Source organism: Plectropomus leopardus, chromosome 1 (genome assembly GCF_026936395.1).
Source record: "Plectropomus leopardus strain MGB_pleo_1.0 chromosome 1, ASM2693639v1, whole genome shotgun sequence".
NCBI lineage: Eukaryota > Metazoa > Chordata > Actinopteri > Perciformes > Serranidae > Plectropomus > Plectropomus leopardus.
This window is the reverse complement of record NC_142176.1, coordinates 24,034,645-24,059,259: the sequence shown is the minus strand read 5'-3', so window position 1 is coordinate 24,059,259 and position 24,615 is coordinate 24,034,645. Positions and strand designations below refer to the sequence as shown.

General features: G+C 38.4%; 1 protein-coding gene across 3 annotated transcripts in view; it reads right to left on the bottom strand.

Annotated features, from left to right (window-relative positions):
* rufy2 (RUN and FYVE domain containing 2) overlaps window positions 1–24,615 on the bottom strand; it is a 61,830-nt gene that overhangs the window by 26,142 nt on the left and 11,073 nt on the right. For all 3 annotated transcript variants that reach the window (XM_088078326.1, XM_042499207.2, XM_042499290.2), the window contains 9 exons: window positions 24,528–24,597; window positions 23,329–23,430; window positions 22,993–23,109; window positions 22,804–22,896; window positions 21,949–22,023; window positions 21,755–21,852; window positions 13,767–13,886; window positions 13,286–13,415; window positions 13,019–13,113 (listed from right to left, as the gene is read on the bottom strand). In XM_088078326.1, the coding sequence (XP_087934452.1) occupies window positions 13,019–13,113; window positions 13,286–13,415; window positions 13,767–13,886; window positions 21,755–21,852; window positions 21,949–22,023; window positions 22,804–22,896; window positions 22,993–23,109; window positions 23,329–23,430; window positions 24,528–24,597 (900 nt within the window). The remainder of the gene's footprint in view (window positions 1–13,018; window positions 13,114–13,285; window positions 13,416–13,766; window positions 13,887–21,754; window positions 21,853–21,948; window positions 22,024–22,803; window positions 22,897–22,992; window positions 23,110–23,328; window positions 23,431–24,527; window positions 24,598–24,615) is intronic.

Here is a 24,615-nt window from a genome sequence, read left to right as displayed (position 1 = left end):
CAAGCTATTCTATGTCATTTTCAGCCATTTTTAGGAGGGGTCTAATTTTGACTTTTTTCGCCATACTATACTATTGCCTTGTTGGCCATTTTTTTGACGTGACAAAATATCAAGATTTTGGCATTTTTAGACCATTGTACCCAGTTTGTATACCATGACGTGTCTCTACAAGCTATTCTATGTCATTTTCAGCCATTTTTAGGAGCGGTCAAATTTTGAGTTTTTTCGCCATACTATACTATTGCCTTGTTGGCCATTTTTTTTGACGTGACAAAAAAACAAGATCTTGGCATTTTTAGACCATTGTACCCAGTTTGTATACCATAACGTGTCTCTACAAGCTATTCTATGTCATTTTCAGCCATTTTTACGAGCGGTCAATTTTTGACTTTTTTCGCCATACTATACTATTGCCTTGTTGGCCATTTTTTTGACATCCTAAATTATGAAGTTTTTGGTCATTTGTGGCCTTTATTTCCACTTTGTATACCATAACGTGTCTCTACAAGCTATTCTATGTCATTTTCAGCCATTTTTAGGAGCGGTCATATTTTGACATTTTTCGCCATACTATACTATTGCCTTGTTGACCATGTTTTTGACATCCAAAATTATGAAGTTTTTGGTCATTTATGGCCTTTATTTCCACTTTGTATACTATGACACGTCTCTACAAGCTATTCTATGTCATTTTCAGCCATTTTTACGAGTGGTCAAATTTTGACTTTTTTCGCCATACTATACTATTGCCTTGTTGGCCATTTTTTTTGACGTGACAAAAAAACAAGATCTTGGCATTTTTAGACCATTGTTCCAAGTTTGTATACCATAACCTGTCTCTACAAGCTATTCTATGTCATTTTCAGCCATTTTTAGGAGCGGTCAAATTTTGACTTTTTTCGCCATACTATACTATTGCCTTGTTGGCCATTTTTTTGACATCCTAAATTATGAAGTTTTTGGTCATTTGTGGCCTTTATTTCCACTTTGTATACTATGACACGTCTCTACAAGCTATTCTGTGTCATTTTCAGCTATTTTTCGGAGCGGTCTAATTTTGACTTTTTTCGACATACTATACTATTGCCTTGTTGGCCATTTTTTTGACATCCTAAATTATGAAGTTTGTGTTCATTTTTGGCCTTCATTTCTACTTTGTATAATATGACACGTCTCTACAAGCTATTCTATGTCGTTTTCAGCTATTTTTACGAGAGGTCAAATTTTGACTTTTATCGCCATACTATACTATTGCCTTGTTGGCCATTTTCTTGACATCCTAAATTATGAAGTTTTTGGCCATTTTTGGCCTTCATTTCTACTTTGTATACAATGACATGTCTCTACAAGCTATTTTATGTTATTTTCAGCCATTTTTACGAGTGGTCAAATTTTGACTTTTTTCGCCATACTATACTATTGCCTTGTTGGCCATTTTTTTTGATGTGACAAAATGACAAGATTTGGGCATTTTTAGACCATTGTACCCAGTTTGTATACCATGACATGTCTCTACAAGCTATTCTATGTCATTTTCAGCCATTTTTACGAGCGGTCAAATTTTGACTTTTTTCGCCATACTATACTATTGCCTTGTTGGCCATTTTTTTGACATCCTAAATTATGAAGTTTTTGGTCATTTGTGGCCTTTATTTCCACTTTGTATACTATGACACGTCTCTACAAGCTATTCTATGTCATTTTCAGCTATTTTTCGGAGCGGTCAATTTTGAGTTTTTTCGCCATACTATACTATTGCCTTGTTGGCCATTTTTTTGACATCCTAAATTATGAAGTTGTTGTTCATTTTTGGCCTTCATTTCTACTTTGTATAATATGACACGTCTCTACAAGCTATTTTATGTCATTTTCAGCCATTTTTAGGAGCGGTCAAATTTTGACTTTTTTCGCCATACTATACTATTGCCTTGTTGGCCATTTTTTTGACATCCTAAATTATGAAGTTTTTGGTCATTTGTGGCCTTTATTTCCACTTTGTATAGTAAGACACGTCTCTACAAGCTATTCTATGTCGTTTTCAGCCATTTTTAGGAGCGGTCTAATTTTGAGTTTTTTCGCCATACTATACTATTGCCTTGTTGGCCATTTTTTTTGACGTGACAAAAAAACAAGATCTTGGCATTGTTAGACCGTTGTACCCAGTTTGTAAAACCATAACGTTTCTCTACAAGCTATTCTATGTCATTTTCAGCCATTTTTAGGAGCGGTCAAATTTTGACTTTTTTCGCCATACTATACTATTGCCTTGTTGGCCATTTTTTTGACATCCTAAATTATGAAGTTTTTGGTCATTTGTGGCCTTTATTTCCACTTTGTATAACTATGACACGTCTCTACAAGCTATTCTATGTCGTTTTCAGCTATTTTTCGGAGCGGTCAATTTTGACTTTTTTCGCCATACTATACTATTGCTTTGTTGGCCATTTTTTTGACATCCTAAATTATGAAGTTTTTGTTCATTTTTGGCCTTCATTTCTACTTTGTATACTATGACATGTCTCAACAAGCTATTCTATGTCATTTTCAGCCATTTTTAGGAGCGGTCAATTTTTGACTTTTTTCGCCATACTATACTATTGCCTTGTTGGTCATTTTTTTTGACGTGACGAAATGACAAGATTTTGGCATTTTTTTGACCATTGTACCCAGTTTGTATACCATGATGTGTCTCTACAAGCTATTCTATGTCATTTTCAGCCATTTTTCGGAGCGGTCAATTTTGACTTTTTTCGCCATACTATACTATTGCCTTGTTGGCCATTTTTTTGACATCCTAAATTATGAAGTTTTTGTTCATTTTTGGCCTTCATTTCTACTTTGTATACTATGACACGTCTCTACAAGCTATTCTATGTCGTTTTCAGCCATTTTTACGAGAGGTCAAATTTTGACTTTTATCGCCATACTATACTATTGCCTTGTTGGCCATTTTTTTTGATGTGACAAAATGACAAGATTTTGGCATTTTTAGACCATTGTACCCAGTTTGTATACCATGACATGTCTCTACAAGCTATTCTATGTCATTTTCAGCCATTTTTAGAAGCGGTCAAATTTTGACTTTTTTCGCCATACTATACTATTGCCTTGTTGGCCATTTTTTTGACATCCTAAATTATGAAGTTTTTGGTCATTTGTGGCCTTTATTTCCACTTTGGATAACTATGACACGTCTCTACAAGCTATTCTATATCGTTGTCAGCCATTTTTACGAGCGGGCTAATTTTGACTTTTTTCGCCATACTATACTATTGCCTTGTTGACCATGTTTTTGACATCCAAAATTATGAAGTTTTTGGTCATTTGTGGCCTTTATTTCCACTTTGGATAACTATGACACGTTTCTTCAAGTTATTCAATGTCATTTTCAGCCATTTTTAAGAGCGGTCAAATTTTGACTTTTTTCACCATACTATACTATTGCCTTGTTGGCCTTTTTTTTGACGTGACAAAATAACAAGATTTTGGCAATTTTAGACCGTTGTACCCAGTTTGTATACCATGACGTGTCTCTACAAGCTATTCTATGTCATTTTCAGCCATTTTTAGGAGCAGTCAAATTTTGACTTTTTTCGCCATACTATACTATTGCCTTGTTGGCCATTTTTTTTGACGTGACAAAAAAACAAGATCTTGGCATTGTTAGACCGTTGTACCCAGTTTGTATACCATAACGTTTCTCGACAAGCTATTCTATGTCATTTTCAGCCATTTTTAGGAGCGGTCAAATTTTGACTTTCTTCGCCATACTATACTATTGCCTTGTTGGCCATTTTTTTGACATCCTAAATTATGAAGTTTTTGGTCATTTGTGGCCTTTATTTCCACTTTGTATAACTATGACACGTCTCTACAAGCTATTCTATGTCATTTTCAGCCATTTTTTGAGCGGTCAATTTTGACTTTTTTCGCCATACTATACTATTGCTTTGTTGGCCATTTTTTTGACATCCTAAATTATGAAGTTTTTGTTCATTTTTGGCCTTCATTTCTACTTTGTATACTATGACATGTCTCAACAAGCTATTCTATATCATTTTCAGCCATTTTTAGGAGCGGTCAAATTTTGACTTTTATCGCCATACTATACTATTGCCTTGTTGGCCATTTTTTTTTTTCGTGACAAAATAACAAGATTTTGGCATTTTTAGACTGTTGTACCCAGTTTGTATACCATGACGTGTCTCTACAAGCTATTCTATGTCATTTTCAACCATTTTTCGGAGCGGTCAATTTTGACTTTTTTCGCCATACTATACTATTGCCTTGTTGGCCATTTTTTTGACATCCTAAATTATGAAGTTTTTGTTCATTTTTGGCCTTCATTTCTACTTTGTATACTATGACACGTCTCTACAAGCTATTCTATGTCGTTTTCAGCCATTTTTACGAGAGGTCAAATTTTGACTTTTATCGCCATACTATACTATTGCCTTGTTGGCCATTTTTTTTGACGTGACAAAATGACAAGATTTTGGCATTTTTAGACCATTGTACCCAGTTTGTATACCATGACATGTCTCTACAAGCTATTCTATGTCATTTTCAGCCATTTTTAGAAGCAGTCAAATTTTGACTATTTCGCCATACTATACTATTGCCTTGTTGGCCATTTTTTTGGCATCCTAAATTATGAAGTTTTTGGTCATTTGTGGCCTTTATTTCCACTTTGTATACTATGACACGTCTCTACAAGCTATTCTATATCGTTGTCAGCCATTTTTACGAGCGGGCTAATTTTGACTTTTTTCGCCATACTATACTATTGCCTTGTTGACCATGTTTTTGACATCCAAAATTATGAAGTTTTTGGTCATTTGTGGCCTTTATTTCCACTTTGGATAACTATGACACGTTTCTTCAAGTTATTCAATGTCATTTTCAGCCATTTTTAAGAGCGGTCAAATTTTGACTTTTTTCACCATACTATACTATTGCCTTGTTGGCCATTTTTTTTGACGTGACAAAATAACAAGATTTTGGCAATTTTAGACCGTTGTACCCAGTTTGTATACCATGACGTGTCTCTACAAGCTATTCTATGTCATTTTCAGCCATTTTTAGGAGCAGTCAAATTTTGACTTTTTTCGCCATACTATACTATTGCCTTGTTGGCCATTTTTTTTGACGTGACAAAAAAACAAGATCTTGGCATTGTTAGACCGTTGTACCCAGTTTGTATACCATAACGTTTCTCGACAAGCTATTCTATGTCATTTTCAGCCATTTTTAGGAGCGGTCAAATTTTGACTTTCTTCGCCATACTATACTATTGCCTTGTTGGCCATTTTTTTGACATCCAAAATTATGAAGTTTTTGGTCATTTGTGGCCTTTATTTCCACTTTGTATAACTATGACACGTCTCTACAAGCTATTCTATGTCGTTTTAAGCTATTTTTCGGAGCGGTCTAATTTTGACTTTTTTCGCCATACTATGCTATTGCCTTGTTGGCCATTTTTTTGACATCCTAAATTATGAAGTTTTTGTTCATTTTTGGCCTTCATTTCTACTTTGTATACTATGACATGTCTCTACAAGCTATTCTATGTCATTTTCAGCCATTTTTAGGAGCGGTCAAATTTTGACTTTTATTGCCATACTATACTATTGCCTTGTTGGCCATTTTTTTTGACGTGACAAAATGACAAGATTTTGGCATTTTTAGACTGTTGTACCCAGTTTGTATACCATGACGTGTCTCTACAAGCTATTCTATGTCATTTTCAGCCATTTTTACGAGCGGTCTAATTTTGACTTTTTTCGCCATACTATACTATTGCCTTGTTGGCCATTTTTTTGACATCCAAAATTATGAAGTTTTTGGTCATTTGTGGCCTTTATTTCCACTTTGGATAACTATGACACGTCTCTACAAGCTATTCTATGTCGTTTTCAGCCATTTTTAGGAGCGGTCTAATTTTGACATTTTTCGCCATACTATACTATTGCCTTGTTGGCCATTTTTTTGACATCCTAAATTCTGAAGTTTTTGGTCATTTGTGGCCTTTATTTCCACTTTGTATACTATGACACATTTCTACAAGCTATTCTATGTCGTTTACAGCCATTTTTAGGAGCGGTCTAATTTTGAGTTTTTTTGCCATACTATACTATTGCCTTGTTGGCCATTTTTTTGACATCCTAAATTATGAAGTTTTTGTTCATTTGTGGCCTTTATTTCCACTTTGTATACTATGACACGTCTCTACAAGCTATTCTATGTCATTTTCAGCCATTTTTACGAGCGGTCAATTTTTGACTTTCATTGCCATACTATACTATTGCCTTGTTGGCCATTTTTTCTTACATGACAAAATAGCAAGATTTTGGCATTTTTAAACCGTTGTACCCAGTTTGTATACCATGACGTGTCTATGACACATTTCTACAAGCTATTCTATGTCGTTTACAGCCATTTTTACGAGCGGTCTAATTTTGAGTTTTTTCGCCATACTATACTATTGCCTGTTGGCCATTTTTTTGACATCCTAAATTATGAAGTTTTTGGTCATTTGTGGCCTTTATTTCCACTTTGTATACTATGACACGTCTCTACAAGCTATTCAATGTCATTTTCAGCCATTTTTAAGAGCGGTCAAATTTTGACTTTTTTCACCATACTATACTATTGCCTTGTTGGCCATTTTTTTTGACGTGACAAGATAACAAGATTTTGGCATTTTTAGACCGTTGTACCCAGTTTGTATACCATGACGTGTCTCTACAAGCTATTCTATGTCATTTTCAGCCATTTTTACGAGCGGTCTAATTTTGACTTTTTTCGCCATACTATACTATTGCCTTGTTGACCATGTTTTTGACATCCAAAATTATGAAGTTTTTGGTCATTTGTGGCCTTTATTTCCACTTTGGATAACTATGACACGTCTCTACAAGCTATTCTATGTCGTTTTCAGCCATTTTTAGGAGCGGTCTAATTTTGACATTTTTCGCCATACTATACTATTGCCTTGTTGGCCATTTTTTTGACATCCTAAATTATGAAGTTTTTGGTCATTTGTGGCCTTTATTTCCACTTTGGATAACTATGACATGTCTCTACAAGCTATTCTATGTCATTTTCAGCCATTTTTAGGAGCGGTCTAATTTTGACTTTTTTCGCCATACTATACTATTGCCTTGTTGACCATGTTTTTGACATCCAAAATTATGAAGTTTTTGGTCATTTGTGGCCTTTATTTCCACTTTGGATAACGATGACACGTTTCTTCAAGTTATTCAATGTCATTTTCAGCCATTTTTAAGAGCGGTCAAATTTTGACTTTTTTCACCATACTATACTATTGCCTTGTTGGCCATTTTTTTTGACGTGACAAAATAACAAGATTTTGGCAATTTTAGACCGTTGTACCCAGTTTGTATACCATGACGTGTCTCTACAAGCTATTCTATGTCATTTTCAGCCATTTTTAGGAGCAGTCAAATTTTGACTTTTTTCGCCATACTATACTATTGCCTTGTTGGCCATTTTTTTTGACGTGACAAAAAAACAAGATCTTGGCATTGTTAGACCGTTGTACCCAGTTTGTATACCATAACGTTTCTCTACAAGCTATTCTATGTCATTTTCAGCCATTTTTAGGAGCGGTCAAATTTTGACTTTCTTCGCCATACTATACTATTGCCTTGTTGGCCATTTTTTTGACATCCTAAATTATGAAGTTTTTGGTCATTTGTGGCCTTTATTTCCACTTTGGATAACTATGACACGTCTCTACAAGCTATTCTATGTCGTCAGCCATTTTTACGAGCAGTCTAATTTTGACTTTTTTCGCCATACTATACTATTGCCTTGTTGACCATGTTTTTGACATCCAAAATTATGAAGTTTTTGGTCATTTGTGGCCTTTATTTCCACTTTGGATAACTATGACACGTTTCTACAAGTTATTCAATGTCATTTTCAGCCATTTTTAAGAGCGGTCAAATTTTGACTTTTTTCACCATACTATACTATTGCCTTGTTGGCCATTTTTTTTGACGTGACAAGATAACAAGATTTTGGCATTTTTAGACCGTTGTACCCAGTTTGTATACCATGACGTGTCTCTACAAGCTATTCTATGTCATTTTCAGCCATTTTTAGGAGCGGTCAAATTTTGACTTTTTTCGGCATACTATACTATTGCCTTGTTGGCCATTTTTTTGACATCCTAAATTATGAAGTTTTTGTTCATTTTTGGCCTTCATTTGTACTTTGTATACTATGACATGTCTCTACAAACTATTTTATGTCGTTTTCAGCCATTTTTACGAGCGGTCAATTTTTGACTTTTTTCGCCATACTATACTATTGCCTTGTTGGCCATTTTTTTTGACGTGACAAAATATCAAGATTTTGGCATTTTTAGACCATTGTACCCAGTTTGTATACCATGACGTGTCTCTACAAGCTATTCTATGTCATTTTCAGCCATTTTTACGAGCAGTCAGATTTTGAGTTTTTTCGCCATACTATACTATTGCCTTTGTTGGCCATTTTTTTGACATCCTAAATTATGAAGTTTTTGGTCATTTGTGGCCTTTATTTCCACTTTGGATAACTATGACACGTTTCTACAAGTTATTCAATGTCATTTTCAGCCATTTTTAAGAGCGGTCAAATTTTGACTTTTTTCGCCACACTATACTATTGCCTTGTTGGCCATTTTTTTGACATCCTAAATTATGAAGTTTTTGGTCATTTGTGGCCTTTATTTCTACTTTGTATACTATGACACGTCTCTACAAGCTATTCTATGTCATTTTCAGCCATTTTTACGAGTGGTCAAATTTTGACTTTTATCGCCATACTATACTATTGCCTTGTTGGCCATTTTTTTTGACGTGACAAAATGACAAGATTTTGGCATTTTTAGACCATTGTACCCAGTTTGTATACCATGATGTGTCTCTACAAGCTATTCTATGTCATTTTCAGCCATTTTTAGGAGCGGTCAAATTTTGACTTTTTTCGCCATACTATACTATTGCCTTGTTGGCCATTTTTTTGACATCCTAAATTATGAAGTTTTTGGTCATTTGTGGCCTTTATTTCCACTTTGGATAACTATGACACGTCTCTACAAGCTATTCTATGTCGTTCTCAGCCATTTTTAGGAGCGGTCTAATTTTGAGTTTTTTCGCCATACTATACTATTGCCTTGTTGGCCATTTTTTTGACATCCAAAATTATGACGTTTTTGGTCATTTGTGGCCTTTATTTCCACTTTGTATACTATGACACGTCTCTACAAGCTATTCTATGTTATTTTCAGCCATTTTTACGAGTGGTCAAATTTTGACTTTTTTCGCCATACTATACTATTGCCTTGTTGACCATTTTTTTGACATCCTAAATTATGAAGTTTTTGGTCATTTGTGGCCTTTATTTCCACTTTGGATAACTATGACACGTCTCTACAAGCTATTCAATGTCATTTTCAGCCATTTTTACGAGCGGTCAATTTTTGACTTTTTTCGCCATACTATACTATTGCCTTGTTGGCCATTTTTTTTGACGTGACAAAATGACAAGATTTTGGCATTTTTAGACCGTTGTACCCAGTTTGTATACCATGACGTGTCTCTACAAGCTATTCTATGTCATTTTCAGCCATTTTTAGGAGCGGTCAAATTTTGACTTTTTTCGGCATACTATACTATTGCCTTGTTGGCCATTTTTTTGACATCCTAAATTATGAAGTTTTTGTTCATTTTTGGCCTTCATTTGTACTTTGTATACTATGACACGTCTCTACAAGCTATTCTATATCATTTTCAGCCATTTTTATGAGCGGCCAATTTTTGAATTTTTTCGCCATACTATACTATTGCCTTGTTGGCCATTTTTTTTGACGTGACAAAATGACAAGATTTTGGCATTTTTAGACCATTGTACCCAGTTTGTATACCATGATGTGTCTCTACAAGCTATTCTATGTCATTTTCAGCCATTTTTAGGAGCAGTCAAATTTTGAGTTTTTTCGCCATACTATACTATTGCCTTGTTGGCCATTTTTTTGACATCCTAAATTATGAAGTTTTTGGTCATTTTTGGCCTTTATTTCTACTTTGTATACTATAACACGTCTCTACAAGCTATTCTATGTCGTTTTCAGCCATTTTTACGAGCGGTCTAATTTTGACTTTTTTCGCCATACTATACTATTGCCTTGTTGGCCATTTTTTTTGATGTGACAAAATGACAGGATTTTGGCATTTTTAGACCATTGTACCCAGTTTGTATACCATGACGTGTCTCTACAAGCTATTCTATGTTATTTTCAGCCATTTTTAGGAGCAGTCAGATTTTGAGTTTTTTCGCCATACTATACTATTGCCTTGTTGGCCATTTTTTTGACATCCTAAATTATGAAGTTTTTGGTCATTTGTGGCCTTTATTTCTACTTTGTATACTATGACACGTCTCTACAAGCTATTCAATGTCATTTTCAGCCATTTTTACGAGCGGTCAATTTTTGACTTTTTTCGCCATACTATACTATTGCCTTGTTTGCCATTTTTTTGACATCCTAATTTATGACGTTTTTGGTCATTTGTGGCCTTTATTTCCACTTTGTATACTATGACACGTCTCTATGAGCTATTCTGTGTCATTTTTAGACATTTTTACGAGCGGTCAAATTTTGAGTTTTATCGCCATACTATACTATTGCCATGTTGGCCATTTTTTTTACGTGACAAAATGACAAGATTTTGGCATTTTTAGACCGTTGTACCCAGTTTGTATACCATGACGTGTCTCTAGAAGTTATTCTATGACATTTTCAGCCATTTCTAGGGGCGGTCAAATTTTGACTTTTATCGCAATACTATACTATTGCCCTTTTCGCCATTTTTTTTGACATCTTAAATTATGAAGTTTTTGGTCATTTTTGGTCTTTATTTCCACTTTCTATAGCATGAAACGTCTCTGCAATGTCTTTTTCAGCCATTTCTAGGGGCAGTCAAATTTTGACTTTTTTCGCCATACTATACTATTGCCTTGTTGACCATTTTTTTAACATCATAAATTATGAAGTTTTTGGTCATTTGTGGCCTTTATTTCCACTTTGTATTCTGTGACATGTCTCTAAAAGCTGTTCTATGTCGCTTTCAGCCATTTTTAGGAGCAATCAAATTTCGACTTTTTTTCGCAATACTATACTATTGCCTGGTGACCATTTTTTGACATCCTAAATTCTGACGTTTTTGGGTTGTTTTGGCCTTCATTACCACTTTGTACACCATGACGCATGTGTGTAAGGTATTCTATGTCCATTTCAGCCATTTTTAGGAGAGGTCAAATTTTGACTTTTTCGCCATGCTATACTATTGCCTTGTTGGCCATTTTTTTGACATGCTCAATTATGAAGTTTTTGGCTTTTTTTTTACCTTTATTTCCACTTTGTATACTTGTACAAGTCTCTATCAGCTAATACATATGGTTTTCAGCCATTTTTATGACCAGTCAAAATTTGACATTTTTCAGCATACTATACTAGGGCGTTCTTGGCCATTTTTTACATGCTAATTTATGAAGTTTTTGGCCTTTTTTGGCCTTTATTTCCACTTTGTATACTTGCACAAGTGTCTAGCAGGTATTATATGTGGTTTTCAGACATTTTTATGACCAGTAAAAAATTGACATTTTTCGACATACTATACTATGGCATTTTTGGCATTTTTTTTGACATGCTAAATGGTGAAGTTTTTGGCCTTTTTGGCCTTCTCAGCCATTTTCATGACATGTCAAAATTTTAAGTTATTTACCTTTTTCAGCATGGCATACTAGGAAATGTCTGCAGACTGACAGCATTACGTCGGTTCTGGTTTGCCTTCTTTGTCACTTGTCTCTCTCTCTCCCCCTTTAATGCTTGATGTCCCATTTATTAAAGGCAAACAAGACCCAAAAAATTATCTTAAAAAAAAAAAAATTATAGTATGTATATTATAAAATTCGGGGGAAAAACTGCAAAAGATATAGTATAGTATTTTGAAAAAATAAGACAAAAAGTCATTATATAGCATTTTGAAGATATTGCAAAAATGTCATAGTAAAGCATGTCGAAAAAGTCATAGTAAAGGATTCTGAAAAAAAAGAAAAAGTAATTGTATAGCATGATGAGAAAAACTGCTAAAATGTAATAGTAATGCATGTCAAAAACTCAAAAAAGAGTCTAGTGTTATTAAAAAAAGTTACAGTAAAGCATGCCATAAAAAAATCCGTAAAATTATCAAAATTATAGTATGTCATAAAGTATCATATCACAGTATATTATGTATAAAATATAAAATAAATAATATATATATTGTAAATGGTAAATGGACTCTACTTGTATAGTGCTTTTCTAGTCTTTTTGACTACTCAAAGCGCTTTCACAGGACATGTCACATTCACACACACATTCACAGAGTAGTGGCAGAGGCTACCGTACAAGGTGACACTTAGGTAGTAATCATTCATCCGCTTGCACACTCCGATGACGCAGCATCGGGAGCAAATCGGGTATCAGTGTCTTGCCCAAGGATATTTCGACATGAGGACATGAGGAGCCGGGGATCGGACCGCTGACCTTCTGATTAGAGGACGACCACTCTACCTGAGCCATAAACTACCCTAGCATAGTATGTCATAAAAATACTTAATTAATAAACAAATTCATAGAATGCCATCAAACAATGTCATAAAAATATCATTGTATAGTATGCCATAAGAATACTTTAGTTTAGTATGCCATAAAAAAATTCTAGTACGTCATCAAATATTGTCATAAAAATATCATAGTATAGTATGTCATAAAAATTGTCATAAAAATATCATATTATTGTATAGTTTAGTATCCCATGAAAGATTTCACAGCATAGTATGCCATATAAATGTCACAGTAGAAAATGTCATAAAAGAGTCATGGTGTAGAATGTCATAAAAATGCCATAAAAAGGGTCATAGTATAGTATGTGTTTTTTTTTTTCAATTAAAGAATACATACTCGCTAAGTTTGGAGCCCAATTCCTCAAGAGCTTGTTCTTGGTCCTCACAGATGGTCTTCAGCTGAATGTTTTCATCCTGGAGACGGTGGAACTCCTTTGAGTAAAACAAAAAACAAAACATAAATACACAGAACAACAGAGAACATGCATCAGATCAAATTAGATCACATCCTGCAAATGCTGAATCACATACATTAAGTTATGTAATAAAACATACTATACAAGATCACATACATGGTACAATTCTCTCTGTCTCCGTGTTTTACCTTCTTAAGTCCGTTGATCTGCAGCGCCTCTGTGCTGAGCTGAGCCACTGTGTCCCTTTCTCTATCTAGATCATTTTGTAACGTCTGTCTCCACTCCCTCTCTATCTTCAGGTCCGTCTCCAGCTGCTGGCTACGGGAACACCACAAACATGTATATACGACATGGATAATAAGAATAAAGATGACAAACAAGAGACAGACAAAGAGATACACTGAGTAACATTATATCAGGCACACTGGCTTGTATATATCTTTGTTTTCATTGTAATTTACTGGACCCATTTGCGTGAATCAGGGATATGACAGTTTCAGTTCAAGGGGAAAAAGCTTTATCACCAACAGCTCCCTTGCCATGCTACACAGCTTACAATGTATTAACCTATGTTGTGTCACTCTGAGCGCTGCCACTTCTCTAGATTCGTGTGTGTGTGTGTGTGTATGAATGTACCAATTAATCTGTCTTTGGAGGGATTTTGCTTACAGTTGTCTTTCTCTGTGTTCGATCTGCCGCTGCAGGCTGTCGGCCTTGTTGGCAAAGTCCAACTTGAAGCGTCTGGTTCCCTCCTCGGCCGAGTTGCGGTGCCTCTCTGCCTCCTGTAATCTGCACCATTATAACCAGGGACAAACTCAGGACCATGGAGAGAAAAAACTGGGGGAAGGGGGTAAGGAGGGAAAGGGGAAAAATAATAAAGGAAGATGGGGCAGGGAATGGGGTTTCTGCTGAGGATAAATGAAGAACGTTGGGGTAAAGGATGGCCTTACATCAACAGAGAGTAAAACTTAAAAGAGTGCAGGGGCCCAGAGCAGTCAGGAACAGAAAGGGGTGATGGGTTTAAATATTGAAGCATGATGGAACAATGGGGGCCTTAAAGCAACTGAATGGACAAGAAATAAAAGATGAAGCTGACTGAATGCAGAATTTTAGAGCACTCAGACAAAGAAAACAGAGTGTTGTCCTTTTCAGTGATCACAGTACATAGTCACATCATTTTGGAAAAACGCCAATTTCATTGTTTTTCATTCAGTATTATACGGGGAGTAAACTTTCATAACTTGTTTTACAGATATAAGGCTTTTAATAAAGTTACCATCTCAGATGGTTAGACAATGAGGAGTATGATCCTGCAGCACCCTGACTTACAACTTTATTACTCCTTAAAGTCACAGAATAAATGCACCAGTGTCTTCCTGTTAACATCACTCTGAACGTAGCCAAAAACTCAAAGCACATCCAACACTTTCAAAACATCTAGTTTTATTGGTGGTAAAAGACAGTAGTTGTGAGTTTCCAACAGCTGTACTAAGTGTTTATTCTTCTATAAACTGAGAGGAGTTACGTACTATGAACATGGAGTTAGAATAGGTGGAATGATTACTTCCTGATCTATCATAGAAGTCAATTAATATGCCAAGACGAGACACGACACATCAAGTTCCCTTAAGAGAAGCTCCAGCGGTTACTTTTTTTTTCTTTTTCTTTTATTACACTTAGCTCAGCTCTGTCCATTCTGCAGAAACAAAGCACGTGAATTGAGCTAAAGCTGATGGTCCCACTAAGCTGTGTACATCTGCAAAACTTAAGTGAATTTTACAATTTTCAGTTTAGATACATCTATGCAATTGGCTGTGTGTGAAATCACTCCCTTTTCACTGTAGAGTGCACTTTATTTACCCCCCAGTCTGAGAAGGAAACCCAGAGTGCCCTAGTTTCTGCTGATGATATGTTATCTGTCCATCAGTGATGGTGCAAGGTATTGTGATTTTCTGCTAACTATAGAGTAAACTATATGTATAACAGTTGTGAGTGAGTGAACAAGGGACTGATTTCAGACACAGTGAGGGTCATTACAGCCAGTCAGAAGCAGGTCAGGAGGTGCAACACATGCAGAGCAAACTGCCAAAAAATTAAAAGCAGGAGGCTGCACAAACAAAACTCCTGTCTGACTAAATATCTGTCATGAACACCTCTGACTGACAGTGATGAAATCAAGCAGCTGTAGAAACAGTTTGTCTAGCTTGTATGACTGAAATGCTCCTGTTCGTGCTTTAGACCTAACCTGTGTCAGCTACAATAATGTAAAAAAAACCCCAAAAAAAAACAGTCAAGCTCAGAATAAGAAGTTACTCAACAACCCCTACAGAGCCATCATGGATGTCACCAAGGGACAGTACGAAAATTACTAGAGGAGGAGCCGAAGCTGGATGAGCGACAGCAGTAGCTTTAGCGACTGAGCATTAGCTCTCCACTGAGCATGACATTTGCCTCTTTACTTATTCTGCATCCTGACAGAAAGCAAAACTGCAGGGAATTAAAGGTGTCAAAAATGTTAGGGACACTTTGCCCCAAAATCAAAAGTAAATATTGTTCCTTTCACCTGTGATGTCATTAATCAGTCTAGACTGTTTTGGTGTGAGTTGTTGAGTGTTGGCGATATCTGCCATAGCGATGTCTGTCCTTTCTCCAATATAATGGAACTAGATGGCACTTGGCTTGTGATGCTCAGAGCGCCAAGAAAATACAATTCAAAACTTCACAACGACGTCTCTTTCCAGAAATCATGACCCCATTACTCAATATATTTTACAGACCTTGTGAGCAGTTTCATATAGGAACTATTTTCTCTCTACCAAATTACACCCACCATCCATATTACTGTGCAGAAGGAAGTGTGCATCCACTGCTAGCTCACCTAGCACCACTAACATCTCTATGGTGGCTACACATTGGACCAAAATGATCTACATTACTAAACAGCACTACAGGTAAGACAATAAAGTCGTAATTGGGATTTTGGGGTGAACTGTCCCTTTAAAGTGACATATAAAGTAACGGTAGTGGCATTTAGTTAAAAAAACAATAACGGCTGGAATATTTCACTAATCAGGATATGTCATTTTAATATTTGTGGCATAATTGTGGCAACTGCAGATTCAACATCTGCCGTGTAATTTGGTAGCTGTCTGAAAAGTATTTCTGCATTAAGACATTTAGGTTAAAATCAGAAAACAGCATTGTACATTTTTGTGCAACTCTAGTTATTAATGGCAAAATAAATTTGATGCACTATATGTTGTGGGGAAGGTGTTGTCACTAATCTCTTTATCAACACTAGAAAAAGTGAAACAGTATGTATGGTAACAGCTCCACAGCCCCAGTAATTTTTGTACAGTCCCTACATATTACTGTGACTCAACTGTTAACCTGTGGCTGTGTGGGTTGCCAGATATAGTAGTCTTGATACGAGCAGGAATGCTCACTATACTCATTCTAACTCAATGAGAACAACAACGACCCCGTGATTACACCTCAGAGTCAACTGTCTTACTGTCAGTGTTACTGCATATGAACTGACTACTGTAGACAGGAAGAATGTTTAGCATGTGTATGTATGTGAGGCTGAGCATGTGAGTGAATAAAGTAGTGTATGATTAATTCAAACTATTTCCATTAAAGTATAACTGATGTAATATTCAAACAGTTCTCTGGCCAGCTAAACCAGGACATTCAGAGGAAACTTATCTGCACAAACCAGTCAAGTTGTCTGAAGAGGATTTAACTAAAGATCATAAAAACATGTTGCAGTGGTCTCACTCTGCTGATGATGATCATGTTTCAGTGACTAAAGTACCAAACTATGCATTCAAGTTTCACCTGATACTGTGGCTGCTCCCCAGCCATTAAACCATCTGAATATTAAGTGCAAAAAACAGGAATGTTCCTTTAAGTTAAGTCAGTTTATTCATTCGGTCATAAGCAATCGTGTGTCTGTATTTTGCGTGGGTATGTGTATGTTTATCCTTAGAAGGAGATGTCCTTGACTAGCTTGTACTGGTGCTCTGTGTCTGTGCTGGCACACTTAACAAATGACATAGCAAGCGTTCTGGTCTGACTTAGCAGATCCTTGTCACTGCACAGAGGAGCAGGGATAAAATCAGGAAATAAATGAAACGTGGTTTTAAAGGGAGCAAAATGGATGGATGGATGATTGGATGGATGATATAAAAGAGACAAACAGAAGGGAGGAAAGAAGGAGGAAAGAAAGGAAGGAAGGAAGAAAGGATGTCAATACATCAGTATTCTACTGGCCCCAATTAAAGTGAACACTTTTAAGTGTTTTTTTTTTTTAACATCACAGGCACAGCAAGTAAGGGTAAATAAAGGCATTAAAACACAGAAATCTGATTTCGGGCTGCCAGGTTCACACTGTCATCAGATTTGTTCAGTGGATATATTTCCCTCCACAGTAAGCGTATGAGTAATGAGAAGAGGTGGGGAGGAGGAAGCACAGAAAGGTAATGTGGACAGAGATGAATATAAATAACTACATCAGACAAAAAGTGGAATTTTTGGGTGAAATGTGCACAGAAGTATACTATCAACATGACAGATTTAAGCTTGATCTCTCTAAAAAAGACATGTTAAATTCTAAGGGGGAGATTTATCTCTAATTAGCTGGTAAATTATTTTTAACAGTGGCTCTGTCTGATCATTGTAGTTCATTTGATTTTTTAAGATACAACACAAAACTCCCACTGAAAATAGATGAAATCGAGGTCTGTGTTCTACTAGCCTACTGTACATACACCTTTAGAGCAGCAAAAAACATTCACAACCAATTACAAATAGGATGGAACAGACTTAAACCAAGGGGAGAGAGGAAAGGATGGACCGTGTTGACTGGTAGACGATGAGGTGAGGAGGGAGAATAAGGCACTAACGAACCAGCAGGGCTCATAATGACTGATACAGAAAAAAGGAGCATTAACACTGATTGTGGTGCAGCACAACATGCATCAATAGGGTCATTTATTAAACAAGATAAATTAGGAGCTGCAAGGTTTCCCAAAGGAAATAAATTTAGCAAATCCTGAGCTTCACAATGCCATGTAAAAACCTATTCATATCACTTTTTTTTTTAGGTTTTGCACCGTGATATATTTTAAGTCTGATGAATGCACAGAAGAGAAATAAGGAAATTCGGAGGAGACGAGGATTACCACCTCTAACCAATTATCTACGAGAAACCCTGAAATGGTGATGAGAAAGAATAGTTGAATCATTTTTTCTCCATGTATTCCCCCAGTTCTCTTCTAGAAGGCTCCAAACTGCGCCATGAGGAACTCTTAAGGGCTCTGTATGCAACAGTATCAATACAGCAGCAAACCAATATTTGCTTTGTAAAGACAAAGTGGAGTAATGACGTCCTGAGCAGAGAATGAAGTCACGCTACCTCTCTGTGTGTTGTAATCCGAGTTGTGGTTATCAGGTCCGGCTGCACATGCATGTTAGTGCATGAGTGTATCCCACATGCTAGCTCATCGCCACCCTCTTGCTCTGTGCCAATACAGCAGTTATCACTGATAAAGACAGTGGCATCACGGAAGCAAAGCACCCACCCTCAGGTGCCCCCCTGATCAAACAGTGTTAGCTCTGTCAGCACTCTTGCCATTGTTTAGCACCGTTTATATAAACAATTAAGACAACAAGATATTTAACAATTTTAGTCCAAGAACTTCCCCCTGCAAATCGTTACCTTAACACGGTGGGGGGGTTTGTGTGTCCCTGAGTGGGGTGGCTCAAAAGCGAGTCGGGCTCAGCCCAAAGAAATGACATGCTGCCACCACCCTGTGGTCCCACCACCTGCAGGATTGGAAATCAGGGCCGGGTGCTTTGTGTGCCGGGCAGCAGGCAGGGGCAGGGCCCCCTGCATGCTGACCCCTGGCTTTGTAGACTAGCTCTGGTTGCTTATGCTTAATGTTGAACGTCACCTCTCCGGCAGGGAGGGAGCCGGAGCTCGTGCAGGAGGGGGAGCAGTACCAGCTAGTTAAAGGTGGGCTCACCTTCACGCACAGCTCTGGCTCTGGAACCGTACCCCTAGAGGGGATGTACTCTCTCCTTTTCAGGAGTTGCCCAGGGTGAGAGGCGCCGGGTGGGTGTGGGAATACTCACAAGTCCCCGGCTGAGCGCCGCTATGTTGGAGTTATAGCCAGAGAACAAGAGGGTCACCTCGATGCGGCTGCAAGTCGATAAGAGGAAGTCTCTGACCGTTGTTTGTGCTTATGCACCAAACAGCGGTTCCGAGTACCTGGCCTTCCTTGAGTCTCTGGGCGGTATCCTGGTAAGGGTGTGAACTGGAGACTCCATTGTTCTCCTGGGGGACTTCAACACTCATGTGGGCAACGATGGAGTGACCTGGAGGGGCATGATTGGGAGGAAAGGTATGCCCAATCTGAACCCCAGTGGTGTTTTGTTATTGGACTTCTGTGCTAGTCATGGATTGTCCATAACAAACAACATGTTCAAGCATTGGGATGTTCATGAGTGTACTTGGTACCAAAGCTCCCTAGGCCAAAGATCGACGATCGACTTTGTGGTCGTATTACCTGATCTGCAGCCATATGTCTTGGACAGGTGAAGAGAGGAGAGGAGCAGGTCTTTAACTCACACCTCCGGAAGAACTTTTCATGCATTTCAGGGGAGGTTGGGGGCATAGAATCCGAGTGGTCCTTGTTGAACACCTCCATTGTAGAGGCGGCTGCTAGAAGCTGTTGGTGCATGTCGTGGCAGCAATTGGAGGACCCGCTGGTGGACACCAGCAGTGAAGAAGGCTGTCAGGCTGAAGGGGTCTCCTGAAGCAGCAGACAGGTACCAGTTGGCCAAAAGGGTTGCAGCTGAGGCGGTCGCCAAAGCTGAAATTCAAGTGTGGGAGAAGTTTGGGGAGACCCTGGAGGGGGACTTTCAGTCAGCCTCAAGGAAGTTCTGGTAAACCGTGAGACTGCGGCGGAAGGGAAAGCAGGGCTTGTCTCAGGCTGTGTTCGGCAGAGGAGGAGAACTGCTGACCCGGACTGGGGATATTGTGGATTGGTGGAAGGAACACTCCTGAACCCAGCCGTCACGTCTTCCATGAAGGAGGCAGAGTCTTGAGACTCGGGGGATTCTTCATCCATAGCTCTGGCAGAGGTCGCTGAGGTAGTCAAAAAGCTTCTCGGTGGCAAGGTGCCAGGTGTGATTGAGATTCGCCCTGAGATGCTAAAGGCTTTGTACATTGTTTGGCTGACACGCCTTTTCAGCTTCGCATGGAGGTCAGGTACAGTGCTTGTGGAGTGGCAGACTGGGGTGGTGGTTCCAATTTTTAAAAAAGGGGACCGGAGAGTGTGCTCCAATTATCGGGGTATCACACTGCTCAGCCTTTCCAGGAAAGTTTACTACAGGGTGCTGGAAAGGAGGCTCTGACCATTTGTCGAACCTCGGATTCAGGAGGAACAATGCAGAATCCGTCCTGGTCGTGGAGCTCTTTACCCTTGCGAGGCTGCTGGAGGGGGTGTGTGAGTTTGCCTATTTGGTCTACTTGTGTTTAGTGAGAGCTGTGTCTGCATACTCGGCGTGCAGCAAAACACGTTCCCAGTGGGTGTTGCCCCTTGTCTCCAATCCTGTTTGTGATTTTCAGGGACAGGATCTCAAGGTGCAGCTGGGGGGAGGAAGGGGTCCAGTTTGGGGACCTCAGAGCTGCATTTGTGCTTTTTGCAGATGATGAGGTTCTCTTCGCTTCATCACATCATGACTTTCACAATGCACTGGGGCAGTTTGCGGCCGAGTGTGAGGCAGTCAGGATGAGAGTCAGCACCTCCAAATCTGAGGCCATGGTTCTCTGCCGAAAAAGGGTGGATTGTCCCCTCTGGGTGGGGGGAGAGTTGTTGCCCAGTATCTCGAGGTCTTTTTCACAAGTGAAGGTAGAGTAGAGTGTGAGACAGACAGGCGGTCTGGTGCAGCATCTGCAGTAATGCAGGCACTCCACCGTACCGTTGTGGTGAAGAAGGAGTTGAGACGGACGGGGAAGCTCTCGATTACCAGTCCATCTATGTTCCAACCCTCACCTATGGTCACAAGCTCTGGGTAGTAACTGAAAGTATGAGATCGCAGACACAAGCCGCCGAAATGAGTTTCCTCCGTAGGTTGGCTGGGCTCAGCCTTAGAGATAGGGTGAGGAGCCAATTGAGGTGGTTTGGGCATCTGATCAGGATGCCTCTTGGGCCTATTGGAGGTGTTTCGGGCACGTCTTACTGGCAGGAGGCCCCGGCACAGACACAGAACTCGCTGGAGGGATTACATATCTCGTCTGGCCTGGGAACGCTTTGGGGTCCCTCAGGACGAGCTGGAAAGCGTTGCTGGGGAGAAGGACATCTGGAATGTTCTCCTCCGCCTGTTGCCCCCACGACCCGGCCCCGTATAAGCGGAAGAAAATGGATGGATGGATGGATGGATGGAGTCTGAGAACTAACCCTTTTTTTGTGATTGCAATTAATTCTTTGCTCTCAATTATATAATTATATTATGTATGTTTTGATAAATCAAAGAAAGACAGCAGAGAAGCTGGTTTAGGCTGAAGGAAGAACTGAGGAGATGCATGGGACAACGGTTTTCCTATTTTGATTACTGCATGCTTTCTCTTTAAAGGCAGCGAGTCTCACCTTTGCTCCAGCTGCTTCATGGTGGCAGTGATCTGATTGGTCTTCTCCTCCAGTCGAGTGATCACATCGTTCTTCTTCTTCATCTCCTCATCAGATGACTAACAAATGAAAATGAGTCCTAAGTAACAGTTATAGATATTGTATATGTATAGTATATGACAAGTGAAACCAGGTCAGGATGTGGGTATTTGTACCTGCATCTTCTGGTACATTTCCACATTGATGGCTTTGACTTCATCCAGTTGATGTCTCAGTCCGATTAGTGTGTCCTGTTGATGAAAAACAAGGACTTCACTGTCTGTCATATGACTGCTTCCAATCTTCTGAAGCAGTTTCCCTTTAATTTAATATGCTTAATTTAACATTGATTCATTCAGCCAGTCAGTCAGTCAGTCAGGTACAAACACAATGATAAATCAGGAAAAACTCCAGTTTGAACAGCATACAATCTTGTCGTATATCATGTGCCCCTGTGAAATTTCAGGTAGGTTTAGAAGTATGGAAAAATACCACCCAAGCCAAATCTCAGTAGCCTTCTTACAAAGCTGTGATGATGCTGCCACCACAACAACTACTGTATGTCACAGCTTGGCTACAAATGTCATCTCTCTGTGTTTATGGAGCAGAGTTCACATGTTGGTGGTAAAAGGCCTGACGCTGCTGCCAGAGAGAGACGGGCATATAAGCGAGTACTGGCTGGTGCTATATTTTTAGTGTATGGATTTATGCATTATAATGTGCTCACTCATTTCAATGGCAAAATGTGTGAAGAAGAACCACATCATTCTCGGGATCATTGTTTTAATTGTTTGAGTCTAAATATGTCTCTAAGAATTACTGATTGGGCCTTTCTCATTAATGTCCAGTGTTCGCTTTGATTAAGCCTCACCATTAATAATTGCCATTATGTGCAAGTCATTTATTGACCCTTATGTCTTTGTACATTGTTCTAGCTTCATGTTTTGGGATTTTTATTTTATAAATAAATCAGTATTCAAAAGGAAGAGAGAGTGGAGTTTAAAAGATGGCAAAGAAAAATGCGTGCTTGCCTGCTTTTCATGTATATCTTTCTCCAGAAGTTTCATGGCAAGCTCCATTTCCTGTTTCATCGACACCTGGACAACCAACTCATTCTCCACATCCTAAAAATAAACCACATACATGTATATACTGTGTTATAACACTGTCACTGTGTATATTTTACACACATTTATACACACACGCAGACACAGTCTGACCTGTCTGAGCTGACACTCCTCCTTCAGTTGCCTTTGAGCCTCATTGTACATCTCATCCAAACCCTGACGTGACTGTTTGTATGTATCTCTCTCCACTGACGCATCGCCTTGGGTTACCTAGATGAATAACATCAACAGGAGAAACATGTCACCCATATCACAAATCAGTCAGAGTTGACAATGATTGCTGGAATATCAAGGCTACAGTTCTGACGGCAGTGAAAACTGAAACCAAATCAATGTTTCTTTATATTTTAACACAGTGATACATTTTGTAATTTTGTGATTGTGTGTGTGTGTGTGTGTGTGTGTGTGTGTGTGTGTGTGAATGTGTACCTCTAAATGTTGTTGTGCCTTCAGCAGAATGAGACTGTTTTCACTCCTCAGCTGCTGGTTTTCTTCCTGTAGTTTGATGATGTTGTTCTTGGCTATGGCTAACTGCACAAACAAGACAGAATAATTCAGTTGATAATGACAATAATGCTTACACTGACACTATGATTTAACCAAAACGTATTTGGCTAAATTATCACACCACATTCTATGATTACTTGAGATATAACAGACAATGTAGGTGGATCCATATTAAATTATAATCCCTTAGTGACAAATGTGACATAACAAAGGTACTTCAGACATGATGTAGAGATTTGCACTCCCAATCCCATTTCCCTTTTTTATCCGCTGACCCTGCTTTTTGAGTGGCCCCTTTGCTCTTTTCGAACAGAGTTGTTACAAGGAGTAGTGGTTGAAATTTTCAGCTATGAGATGGGGAAATATGTCATCAGTAGCCATTTCTGGTGTTCCTAACAAAATGATCTACTTCATATTTATACAGCTAGTAGTCCATTCTAATAGATATTTCTACCTGACAGAATGCCCCACTCCGCATTTATTAAGGTGGTAGTCCATTGTGACAGATATTTGTATCTGACAGAATGACCTACTCCACTTTTGTCTACATTTATACAGGTGGTAGTCCATTATGATAGATGGTTTTACCTGACACAATGACCTACTCCACATTTATACAGGTACTAACTTCACTGCTGGATTTTAGTTTGATCATCATATGCTGTCAAAGAGGGGGAAGCAGCATGTAAAACTGTGGGACTGTAATGTAAGCTAGTTACAACCTAGTTAGCTACAGAGACAGAGTTTTTCTGTTGTGCTTATTATAAAGAAAAGGAACATAATATATTGCAACAACATTATACAAAGATAATAAATGGTTATCATAATTTTTAAATCTTTATTAAAGAAGAAAATGCATTTGTGGGTTTCCTTCGTTGCTTGTGCAGCTGTCTTGCTGACAATTGTCATAACACTCGGTTTGGAGTGTGACTCTGAAAACACATCACCATACCTGTCCATCCTCACAAGAACTGGGACATCCACTCGTAGACATGAACATGCAAACTGGGGGGTAAGGGCTAAGTAATAAGGGCAAGGGGAGCCTTAATCTCTGAGATTTAAGCACTGACCTTCACCTGCAGTTTAAATCTATCACACAGAAAATTAGATGTGGGTCTCACCTCCTCTATGAGTTTCGAGTTGGACTTCTCCAGAGAGTCCACTCTGCCCTGAAGACCCTGAACTGTGGAACTAGACATACAAACACAC